This window comes from Drosophila miranda, chromosome 2 (genome assembly GCF_003369915.1).
Source record: "Drosophila miranda strain MSH22 chromosome 2, D.miranda_PacBio2.1, whole genome shotgun sequence".
In the NCBI taxonomy this organism is placed as follows: Eukaryota; Metazoa; Arthropoda; class Insecta; order Diptera; family Drosophilidae; genus Drosophila; species Drosophila miranda.
This window is the reverse complement of record NC_046675.1, coordinates 20,000,001-20,011,945: the sequence shown is the minus strand read 5'-3', so window position 1 is coordinate 20,011,945 and position 11,945 is coordinate 20,000,001. Positions and strand designations below refer to the sequence as shown.

Here is an 11,945-nt window from a genome sequence, read left to right as displayed (position 1 = left end):
ATATTGACATTTTGTATATAATTATTATTTTTTTTTTTTTTATTCGATTGGGGCAACGCCAGTGTGGATCAGCCCATGCCACAGGCCTTCAAGGAGAAGGAGGTGGCCAAGGCCGGCTGCCACACCCCCGGGTCTACCGCTTCAAGGACATCTACGAGGGCAAGAAGAAGCAGCAGCTGCGCAAGTGCCTCGAGGCGGAGCGCAAGCAGCGCGAGTTCCACAGCCGTCCAGTGCCCAACTTTCGCCATCTCCACGAGCGCCAGGCGGCCAAGCCCGCCGTCCACCGTGTCACCCTGCCGATTTTTTCGGCGGATATGACATCCAAATCAGCATTGTATGGCATCAGCCTTTGGGAACTCTCCAACGTTGGACTGATGGCCATCAGACCCATTTTGAAGCTGATGATGTGAATCATTACGTGCAGAAATATGTTAACCAGGCGCTCGAAGTAGTCCACTGGCGTTTGGGCCAGCCATTTGTATAGCACCTTGCTCGGATTCTTCGTCAGTTTCAGTATGGCACTGGCCAGGGGCGCCGGCAGCGTCTTGTAGTGCTTGGAGTTCATGAACTCATGGTACAGCGGCAGCAGCAGGTACACGCGCAGGCTCTCCTTATCGGCTGGGGAGGCCACCAGCGAAGTAATCAATTCTTTTGTTACATTATCCCAGATCACCTGCTTGATGCTCTCGTTCTCCACACTTCGTAGATGATCGAATGCCACCTCGGCGGCCTTCAGATCCAGTCCATAATTGCGTGCAGAGCAGCCAAAATGCTCGTCGTTCGAGAGCAGAAAAGAGCCGTTCAGGCACGCCTGACCCTTGAAGATCACCTCCATGCACTGCAGAAGATCCAGGTCGCTCTGCTTGATATGCGCGCACTGCTGTGTGGCCTCTGCCGTCAGCAAAAGGATCTGGGACTTGGGGGATTCTGCTCGTCATTGAGCCCCAGCTGGCCGCAAGTGTTCTTGCCCCAGCCGAACACTGCACTGGACTTGGAGATGAGGTAAGAATGGTTGCCCCCACATGCGATGGTGGCCAGTGGGATGCCCAAGATGGTCGTCAGCTGCAGAGGGGCATTGGAGTGCGGCAGATCTTTGGGCGACTGGACGCCCAGCTGGCCATAGATGTTGAAGCCCCAGGAGTAGAGTTCAACACAGCTCGTGAGTGCCAGACTGTGATTGTTGCCGCACGCAATCTGCACCACCGTTTTGAACACTAGAAAGCGCAAGATCTTTGGCAGCTCAATGACATCGTTATCGGTGGAATGGCCCACCTGTCCGCAATCGTTGTCGCCCCAGCTCAGGATCTGGCCCCATTCGGTGAGGGCCATGGAATGGCGGCTGCCACAGGCAATCTGGATGACAACATAGGCCTGCAGCTCAGGTATCGGAACTTCACCATACGCATTCCAAACTTCGTGTGAGTCTGTAGATGTAGCTAATACCAAAGGCTCAAGAATTGATGTCCATGCGGAACGGACAGAAGATAACAAAAGTCCAAAAAGTAACAAAAAAATTGTTAACTAGGAACCAACAATTTTTTTTTTTTAACACAGAATTTCTGATTTTTTTTTCCGAAAATAAAAACTTAAATTTTGGATGCTCCCCACTCGAGGCCTGGGGAGAAAAACGTGACTGCGTACAAAATAAGATCAATTTGTTGTCACCGCTAGGCCCTATGCTTATCTATGTGATCAGTATATGGCAATGAGGAAACATTATTATAAAGCCAAGCGAGCAAGAAGAGTATCTAATGAATACAATTTGAATCTTGTAAAGGCTTGACATAGTTGGCAGACTAGACTAGTCAACACCCAAAAACAACCATGGTATAAAAATAACTTTTTCTGATAGACTTAGGCTCCAAAAATTTTGAATGTCTGCACGGCCACCTTTCACTTTTTAAAAAATTAGATTTTCTTGAGAAAAATCAGTTCTGAAAACAGAAATATTTTTGTTCAATAATCATAGCTCGCAAATAACTGTTGACAGTTTCTCGTTGTCAACAAATAATGGCTTTTGCTCACACTTTGAGAAAAAACTTAGAGATCATCCGTTTCCATCGGCTTCCAAACGAACTCGGTCGAGCCCGGCGAGCAACGTTTGTTTTTATTTTGTTGTTCTATTTAACGCTGGTTGTTCCCCGATCGTTTGCTTGAGTGAAATGAGCAAGAAGTTTTTTGCGTATGAATTGGTAAGTGAAAACGACACTGCAACATATCGGAGTCGGCATCAAGAGTTTCCCGCTTGCGATACAGCAACATATAGCAGTCTGTTTTTGCTATGCTTTGATCTCCAATTTATTCCTTTCATGGCATGAACCCAATAACGCCAAGGAATGTAATTAATTTGACGCCTGTTAAAGAAAATATTATTTAAAGAATCGTATTTAAAAACAACCAAAAATATTTGCAAATAAATTTTTCTTTTTCTTAACAGAAAACAAAAATAAGAAACAAAAAACAGAAAAAAACATTTATTTTTCTCAACAAGGCAAATTAATTTGTACCATCAAAAAACGAATATCAGCGGGTACACATATTCGGATCTGAGTACCAGGCTTCAGTGAGAACCTGAGCTCCCTTACTATGTTGTTTCATTTACTTCGTTCCACAATCAAAATTTATTTATTATGTCGTAAACGCTGTGTGTCGGTGCAACTCTGATTGTATTTTCGCTCGTCAGAAGCCAACTTCACTTCCTTCCTTCTTTTAGAATTTGGTCGTCTTGTAAGCAGGGTGTGTATAATATTGGATGTAAAGAATCTAGTGATACCTTTGCAATCTTTCGTTTAGTATGTAATTTTTCAATTTATTGTGTCGATCAGCAATACCCGAGATCGTTTTTCTATATATATCGTCACCTCGTTATGCGGCAAATATTTCTTGCATATTTTACTTTGGCTGGACGACCTTAATATTTTTTTAAATATTTGAAGCTAGTCTACCTTCTGAATAAATTTGAACATATATTAAACCCTTATTGATATTTAAATTATAGATAACAAAATGCACATCTTTGGATTTAAAATGACTTTACAGTCAAATGAATTGATGGACCGATGATGTGACTGTTATTATATATATAAATAACATATAAATTTGTTACTAGGTCTATCAAGCATTGGAAATGGGGGCCTATCGTTATATGCAAGAACTGTATAGGAAGAAGCAAAGTGATGTGATGCGTTACTTGCTGCGTATACGCGTGTGGCAGTACCGCCAATTGACGAAACTTCATCGTTCGCCTAGACCCACGCGCCCAGACAAGGCACGTCGTTTGGGATACCGGGCCAAACAAGGATTCGTTATTTACAGGATTCGTGTCCGCCGTGGAGGGCGCAAGCGTCCAGTGCCAAAAGGTTGCACCTACGGCAAGCCAAAAAGCCATGGCGTTAACCAACTAAAACCCTATCGCGGATTGCAGTCAATTGCGGAGGTATGTAAAAAGAATAAAAAAAAGAGTTGTACAAAATATAATTTTTCTTCCCATGATGACAAAAATTTTGGTCAAAAAAAAAAATGTTGACATAACTTCCTTAGATGTCTGAAATTAATTTCCAATATAAAATATAAATAACTATATACCTATATGTTTCATTAAAACTAATAGTTGAACTATTGTTTTTTTTTCATAGGAACGTGTCGGCCGTAGACTTGGTGGATTGCGTGTCTTAAATTCCTATTGGATTGCACAAGACGCTTCATACAAGTACTTTGAGGTCATTTTGATTGACACTCATCATAGTGCGATTCGCCGTGATCCTAAAATCAACTGGATATGCAAACATGTGCACAAGCATCGCGAGCTTCGGGGTCTTACCTCTGCCGGTAAGAGCTCCCGTGGTATTGGCAAGGGCTATAGATATTCCCAGACAATTGGCGGATCTAGACGTGCTGCCTGGAAGCGCAAGAACCGTGAGCATATGCACAGGAAACGTTAAATTTTAAAGTTTCATTTCCGTCGAACGCGGCTTTTGAATAACAGTGATGTATTTGAAAGAATAAAAAAAATGTATATTGCATTTTGTGTGTTTAATTTAGTCGCGCAGGTAACGAACCGCCGAACCGCAGGATAAACATCTAAATATATGTGTGGGAAAATTTAAAAAACAACTTAAATTATTATACTTCACAGTGAAAAAAATGATACAGATAGTTTTCTTTAAGCAACTAAAGCAAAAAATCAACGACTTTTTACGATATCGGCTTTTCATAGGAAAACTATCTTTGCAGTTTTTTCTTAGGGAACACATTGTTCCCTTGGAGCAGCGTTAAGTGGTGCGGTTTGTATCAACCTCTGTTCCGTTTTCGCGAAATATCATGAATATATGATGAATGAATCGATGTGGTTTGTAATTTGGTTGTCGAGCGAAGCGAGTATGGTGGAAGTCCGATATGACTGTAAGCGCTTGTAGCTAGTATAAACCGGCTATCGCAAATCGCGAAATTTCCAAATTTTGATTGAGGGTGTATACAGTAATGTAACAAAATATAAAGAATAAGGTATACAGAAAATACATTTTTTCAAGTTTTCAGGCCTGCAAGAAAATAGAAACAGCAGACTTAAAACTAGGAAAAACCCTTTTAAGCTTCATAGGCTAATAGATCAACTTTAAACTCCAATATGTGGTTGTGGTACCACGGTATTTAGAGCTTTCGGCGCAGGTACGACCCATGGAATCCCTTAGTTCGTTACAAATGCATGGATCAATGGAGTACCATTCGGACTTAACTTTTTGCCACAAATAATACTTATTTTTTTGCTTTTAGTCACCAATCGTTTCCTTTTATATCTATAGGATGTGGGTCTTGTGACTGTAAAGAACGTGTTTTCAGGGGAACTTTGTTGTCCAAGAACCTTTTCTTAGTAGGCATTTAAGAGTGATTCGGGTCATTATCCTGCGGTAGCTCCCACTTTTTTTTTAATTTCATATTTATCATTTTACTTTCGAGTATATTTACATAGTGGGAAGCTCACAGTTTTTTCTTTATCAAATGTATTGGACCAATGCCCGAATGGGAAAAGCATACCCATAACATGATTAACCGTTTTAATAGAGTAGCCTATGTCGTGGAAGTGGTTTGGACGTGAAAAACGCACCTTCGCGAAATTAACACAGTTTCTGAGCTATATGGTCTTTTAAATCGACATCAATCGACAAGCATATTTAGATAATCCGATGGTAGAAAGGGTTTTTTTATACCCGATACTCAAAATGAGTATAGGGGTGTATTATATTTGTGGTGAAAGTGGATGTGTGTAACGTCCAGAAGGAAGCGTTTCCTATCCCATAAAGTATATGTATACATATATTCTTGATCAGCATCAATAGCCGAGTCGATTCAGCCATGTCTGTCTGTCCGTCCCTATGAGGGCCTAGTACTCAAAGAGGTAGAGCATCTGAACCAGATCGTATAATAAAGCCAGAATAAAGAAAACAATTCATTCTTTCTCGCACTGTCTCTCGCTAACACCCAGGTTTCATGGTCGGTTTGCCTATTGCAAAATATGAGTTCCGAGATGATATGAGTCTCTGAGATCGACTATAAAAGCTAGAGCAACCAAATTTGGTATCCACACTCCTGTGATATCGGACCTTGACCGGTTTGTGTCAAAATTTCGCCTCACCACCTTCCGCCCCCACAAAGGACGAAAATCTGTTGCATCCACAATATTACAGATTCGAGAAAACTAAAAACGCATAATCATAGCGAATTAGCCATATCTATCCGGTTGCTGAATCTGGATCGATCGGATCATTTTTATAGCCAAAAGGAACAAATTAATTTGCAGTGGCTACGCAGCGCCCGACGACATGTTCAGACACGTTTTCTGTCTCTCCAACACGCACACGGTCATATAGCCATACTGACTATGTATGTATCGGGTATAAATGTGGAGTTGCGGTCACAGCAGCAACTCACAACATTCCTCGTTATATTTTCGAACAATGAGGATAAACAAGTTTGTTCAATAAGTTTTGCCGTTCGATAAGAAAAACAAAATTTAATGGTTTGAAATACACTTTTAGTATAGTATATTCCGTTAGTTTTCTTCGCCTCCTCTTTCGTCGTTTGCTTCAGCCAGCTCTCGAGACCGGCTGCACATACATACATATGTATGTACATATGTATCTCTCTCGAATTCGAACTGGAAACAGTGCAAAACATCTCGGTCGTTCTCTTGTGCATAACTGTTGGTTCTTTTTCGGTCGTCGCTTCGTTGCTTTGCCGGTGCATACATTTTGGACATACATATGTATATACAGCTGCAGCTGCCTAAACTCTATTCCATGTTCACGGTTGTTAGTTGATAGTGAAGTTGAGCTGACTTCTATCGAGAAGTTAGAGCATTTGCGGTCCTGTTGGACACCATTAGTTCGTTGGAGATGAGCGAGGGTAATTACAATACAGCATTAGATATTCTAAAAAAACGATAAACGTCTCATTCTACAGGCACATTGCATTGCGTAACTACACGACCTGCTAATCAGCCAACTTTGCGTCTCAGCACTGCTAATTGGCCTATACCTTTGAATATCCAGCTTGCTGACCCTTCGTTCCATAAGTCGCAGTGGATTTATCTGCTCATCGGAGCAGGACTTTTCTTTGAGTTGCTGTGTGTGGGACAAATTCAGCTGGCGCCTGGATTACCTTGGCTGCAGAAGACACATCTCGGATGGATTCTATCTGGTGGCGGGCACTCGGCCCCCAACTCCTCGTCGCTTATCGCAACCCAATCTTCGGATGACACCAATCGCAGCACTCGGCTCGATGGCTTGGTTCGTCAATTTTGGGAAGTGGAGCACATCTTTGAGCCAATCGCTAGGGCAACAAAGGAGGAACTTCAAAGCGAGGAACACTTCGTCAACCATCACACTCGCTTACCCCCACTTCGCTTGCCTATGAAGCGAAGGTTAGAGTCCTTGGGAGATTCCTATTTGCAAGCAAAGCAGCGCTTGGGAAAACTTGGAGCGCAAGTTCGTGCGTAATCCAGCTCTTTATGAAAAATATTCGGCATTTATGAAGGAGTACCTGTCCCTCGATCATATGTCTCTGTTGCCCAAGGAAGATAGGCACAAGTGCAAATATTTCTCATCAAAAAGAGGACAGCTCCATAACAAAGCTGTGGGTCGTATTCGACGGCTGTGCAGCTACCACATCTGGTCTTTCTTTAAATGATCTGCTCATGTCTGGTCCCACCATTAAAGCCAAGCTATTTCACACACTCATCCGTTTTTGTACATATTCGTTTAAGCACATCAACTCATTTGGAGTCATTATGCGTATTTTTGGCTACGTTCAGAAGTTGACCAGTAGGACGAAGTCATCGGATCTCTCATCATTCATGTGTCGCATCGTTCAACGAGCCCAACTGTATTCTGACTATTATCACCATGCTGGTCCGCAGTCGGGACTTGGAGCGAAAATGCCTCATGTACTGCCGGTCCAGACCTCGTCTTGTGGAACAAATCATGGCTGCCTTACCATACGACCGAGTACTGCAGGACCTAATCATTGCTGCTTTCTTGAGCGCATCATTCCCCGATGCATTTTGTCGGATAATGCCACCAATTTCGTGGGAGCAAGGAACGAATTAGAGGAACTTCGATTGCTATTTATGAGCGAGAAGCATAGTGCTGAAGCTCAGAATTATTGCAGCACATTGCATTCACAACGCCTCGCTCGCCGCATTTCGTCGGCTTGTTGAAGGCAGCAGTAAAGACGGCCAAACAGCATTTCTATCGCGACTTGGGATCGTTTCGCTTGAATCAAGGATGAAAACTTGCCATCGTTGAAGTTGCCCTTAGCGCGGGTGATCAAGGTTATCGCTGAAGCTGATGGCGCTGTGCGAGTTGCCATCCTGCAGACCCCATCTGGACAAGCTGTGGGTCCTTCCAGTTGAGGATCCTGTTAAATCTTGGATCCTGGACTTTCAATGGGGGGGAGTATGATCGGAGCAGCAGCCGTTAAAAGCTCTTAAGACACGGTAAGAAATTTTCTCTTAAGTTTTTGGTACGTACGCTCTTACTATTTATAATCCACTGCGTCGACCCTTTCGTTAGTCAGTCGGTCAGTCCTCTTCGTCATCGAACACCTTAATCTAAGTTCACGTCCACCGCTTCTACCAAAACGACACAAACATCGAACAATAAACACCAAATTTTAACCTTAACGGAGAAATTTTTAATTTGTAAATGTGGAGTCAGAGTTGCGGAAAAAACTCGGCAGCTTCCAAGAAAGGCACAAGTTAAATTGTCCTGGTAATTGTGTCAAATTTGTTGTATAAAATGCCGTTTAGTTTTCATTTTGCAGAGGAAAATGTTTTCGTTTTGAAAAAGGGAGCATCAATTTATGTGAATTCAAAAGTAAATCGGAAAACTTTTGTGAAAACTGGAGCCTGGCTGAATGTTTCAACTGAGCTAGAATTCTAGGTGCCACAGCAGGGGCCTGAATAAATGTAGACAAAAATAAGGCTGATGCATCAAAATTTTGAAATTGTGTAAATCAATCATTTTTGGTCGGTGTCTATAATTCTTGCCTTGCCTAATTGTTACATATTACTAGGTGACCCGGCAAACGTTGTTTTGCTAGTCGAAGAAATACATTTGATATATGTAAATGCTCGATGAAATTGTTGGCGTTGTTGGTCAATTCCTCTACGTCTGTCGACTATTTATTTTTGCGTGTTACTCTCCGTTCTAGTTGCCTTTGTGGATTTCGTTCATCTCGACTGTGATTCGCGTAACTGCGCCATGCTCACACGCTCATCTGCATTGTTTTCTTGGATTTGTTCACCTGAAATTCGAATCGGTCGAGTCATTTCGGAAGAGTTCATTGTGCCACGAAAATAGCAGCCCGATATGTCCAATCAAAGTAAGCGAAAAACCGCCTTCTTCAGTTATATGCATTGAACCATTGTGCACAGACTTAAAGTCGAGACAGTTGTGCATATAAACATCCCAATATTCATGTCTCTTTATGCTGGTCAGGAAGGTGAATCCTTGATGAAGTCACAGATGATTTAAAAATTCACCACTGCACTTTGTCCATTTTACAAGGGCGTGTATAAAATGGTACATAATAAAATATAAACGCCAAGCGTTTTTATTTAATTTTTTTCAGCATTTATTAATTAGCTACTTTTAATACGAGATTTGTTGGATCATAGCGAGTCATTATGCATCATCTCTTGGAATACCCAAATCTGAATTTGTCCATTTTGATGGGTTAGGGTAGTCGAATTCTCCCTATTAATTAAAAAAACTTAAAATATTGCATATATATTTATAGATAAGGTCATACCGTTATGTGATCGGGTTCATGCCATAAGTGCCATATTACCCACCACCACATTGCTCCACCAACGACTACAGCTCCGATTTTAGTTGCCTTTGAATGCTCCGGAGGAGCACTTCGGTACGACACACTGAATAATATTATATAATAACATCAACTGAACTCGAATAAAATTATTAATGAATACTTACACATGACTACCTCTTTTTAATATTTGATTGCCCAGAGCATTGCGCGCATAATAACCAACAGCGAGACGGTAGGACATAAAATTTCGAACAATATTCATATTGTACGAATTATGATTTTAACACTAACAACCAGATCGATTGACAATTATATAATTTTGATATCGTTATCGAATTAGTGAGCTGCAGAACTATTAGACGGGGAACAATGGAAAGGAACAAAAATAGAACTTTTTCAATATGCTCCGGATGCAACTTCTGCAAAATCTCAAACCGCTCAAAATGAAAACGTACTGTTTTGTTTTAAAAAGTAAAACGCAAAAATAAGTGATAATCGGATGTCGGTTGGTTATGTTATATATATTTGTATGTTTTTATAATTTGACCTGCTGATAGGCAGAGTTGCAGGTTTTTGCAGTACATTGTAGCAGCGCTGCCTGTTGGACAATATGAGCGATTTTGCCACATCGTTGGAACAATCGCACCATCATTCATGGTCGCGACCCATCAGCGGCATGTGAAGGAAACAACAGGCGTTTCCACTCTCAATGAAAGCATTTATCGGCTTGAAACGATATTCAAAGTATAGCAAAGCTATCCGCTATTCGTAAAATGTTTGAGAAAATTGTAACTTCGCACTTGCAAAAGTTCTGCAAGTCACTTATATCTCCAACTCAGAATGGTGGTCTAAGGCGGCGATCAACCACCACGAACTTTTTGGAGGCTTTAATTATTAAAGGCTTTCAAGGTAACTTACAGACGGATGTTATTTACACCGACTTTAGTAAAGCATTCGAATCTATTCCTTTTTAGTATATAAACTTGACTTTTATGGGTTTCTGCCCATGCTTCTGAGATGGATTTCTAGCTATCGTTGTTCCAGGCCTCAAATAGTCCTCTTCAAAAACTCCCTCTCTTCAACAGTAAAGGGTTCTTCGGGAGTACCACACGGCAGCCATCTAGGCAGCCATCGAAATGCAACGTAATGACATTTCATCGTTCTAGCCGCTTGTTGGCTCCCTATACCCTGTGGTGGTTCTCTTGAGAGAAGTACCATGCTGGATGATCTTGGTGCTATATAAGACGCCATGCTAAAGTTTTCTTAACACAGTTTTACCATGGCCAATCTAAATAAGACCAAAGGAATTTGACGACCCCTACACAGACTCTCTATACCTCGCTGTTTCTTCCGATCTTAGAATACAACTCCCGTGTACGGTGCACTCAGTACAAAGTACAACTGGACCTTTTAGAATCCGTTCCTTTTTGCTCTGCCGGGCCTTAACTGGGATGCAGGTGTGAGAATGACATTATACTTCCCATCCTCAGTTAACCTTAGAAAAATGCTTGGTGTAATTCTTATGCTGAACTTGATCAACGGTGACGTAGATAGCCCTGATCTGTTCAACCGCATAAGCTTCACGATTCTTGTGGATTGAATTATTCCTTGCATGAACCGTCAATGGTCTTATATTTGGAAATTCCCTCTACTATATTATATCTACCACTAATACCAAAGACTATACAATACCAAGATGTTGCATGAGCGACCAAAAAGTTGTTATATGGCGGGTCCTAACATTAGGACCCAAAAGGCACCAGGGAGCGCGCGGGGTTTCAATTCCCTTTTCGCCTGTACTTCGTCTCTACCGCGACCCCGCTGCCAATCGGTTTCGTCTGTTCGGCAATGCCTTCACCAGCAACGAATTAATTCTGGACTCTCGAGCCTCAGCACCGTCGAAGCGGTGGTCGCGGATCGCCGATGTCTTTGGAGCGGCACAGTGGGACCTTTGGCCGTCTCAGCTTGCTAAATTAGTTAGTGAATATGAGTTCAATAAATATTTGCACACTGAAAAAATGTTAAACTTTGAGTGCTTATATCTCCTAAACTAAAACTATCTTGAAAATTCGATTGGAAAATTCTCTATTAGATGCGTAGATTTATCTAAAGCACTCATACAATTTTTTTACTATTTCGGCTGAGTCCCCACTGTGCCGCGCCAAAGACATCAGCGACCACGCTGCCCTACGGTTTCGGCACGCAGACACTGACATGCTTTCAGTGCGCTTGTGTGTGTGACTCGACGCTGACCGAGGCATTGACGAAGCCGAGTAGCATTTCGGTGGCAAAGGTTGCGTAAAAGAGAATTGAAGTACTAGCCCCGCGCGCCCGTACCATGAAGCGTCAAACGAAAATTGAAAAAGCATTTGTTCCTCATGCAACATCTTGGTATTGTATAGTCTTTGCTAATACCCTTCCTCTTCTTATATTACATATACTGGTATACCTTTCTCGTAATTAGTAATTGTATTTGTATTTTGAATGCATTATTAGTTCTTTTAGTAAGTTTAGTTATAATTTTCTTAGAATATAAGTCTAAGGTATTCTTTAGCTTCCGTTCCGAACAAACTGTGTGCTCCGGCTGCCTATTTTTGTTAACAGGCATGACAACTTAT

General features: G+C 41.7%; 3 protein-coding genes and 1 pseudogene across 3 annotated transcripts; 2 read left to right on the top strand and 2 right to left on the bottom strand.

The window, feature by feature from the left end:
* Positions 1-42: 42 nt before the first annotated feature.
* On the bottom strand, positions 43-1,786 carry LOC108153907 (annotated as a pseudogene).
* An 850-nt stretch (positions 1,787-2,636) lies between these two features.
* LOC108157276 (60S ribosomal protein L15) lies at positions 2,637-3,999 on the top strand. Its single transcript, XM_017289274.2, has 3 exons — positions 2,637-2,736; positions 3,110-3,436; positions 3,636-3,999. The coding sequence occupies exons 2-3, from the start codon at positions 3,128-3,130 to the stop codon at positions 3,939-3,941; spliced, it is 615 nt and encodes a 204-aa protein (XP_017144763.2). The 5' UTR covers positions 2,637-2,736; positions 3,110-3,127; the 3' UTR covers positions 3,942-3,999.
* A 1,928-nt stretch (positions 4,000-5,927) lies between these two features.
* Positions 5,928-7,232, top strand: LOC108157108. Its single transcript, XM_017288981.2, has 2 exons — positions 5,928-6,399; positions 6,457-7,232. Exons 1-2 carry the CDS (start codon positions 6,390-6,392, stop codon positions 6,990-6,992), a joined length of 546 nt encoding a protein of 181 aa, XP_017144470.1. The 5' UTR covers positions 5,928-6,389; the 3' UTR covers positions 6,993-7,232.
* Positions 7,233-9,105: 1,873 nt separating this feature from the next.
* On the bottom strand, positions 9,106-9,635 carry LOC108157109 (NADH dehydrogenase [ubiquinone] 1 beta subcomplex subunit 2, mitochondrial-like). Its single transcript, XM_017288983.2, has 3 exons — positions 9,492-9,635; positions 9,307-9,430; positions 9,106-9,251 (listed from the first exon to the last, which is right to left on the bottom strand). The coding sequence occupies exons 1-3, from the start codon at positions 9,587-9,589 to the stop codon at positions 9,180-9,182; spliced, it is 294 nt and encodes a 97-aa protein (XP_017144472.1). The 5' UTR covers positions 9,590-9,635; the 3' UTR covers positions 9,106-9,179.
* Between the last annotated feature and the right edge of the window lie 2,310 nt (positions 9,636-11,945).

Excerpts from the sequence above, each read along its gene's own strand:
- LOC108157276 (XM_017289274.2), top strand. The coding sequence starts at position 3,128 with ATGGGGGCCTATCGTTATATGCAAGAACTGTATAGGAAGAAGCAAAGT. Across the intron at positions 3,437-3,635 it reads GATTGCAGTCAATTGCGGAG|GAACGTGTCGGCCGTAGACT; the intron begins GTATGTAAAAAG and ends TTTTTTTCATAG.
- LOC108157109 (XM_017288983.2), bottom strand. The coding sequence starts at position 9,589 with ATGAATATTGTTCGAAATTTTATGTCCTACCGTCTCGCTGTTGGTTAT. Across the intron at positions 9,431-9,491 it reads TTAAAAAGAGGTAGTCATGT|TGTGTCGTACCGAAGTGCTC; the intron begins GTAAGTATTCAT and ends AATATTATTCAG. Across the intron at positions 9,252-9,306 it reads ATGAACCCGATCACATAACG|GGAGAATTCGACTACCCTAA; the intron begins GTATGACCTTAT and ends TTTAATTAATAG.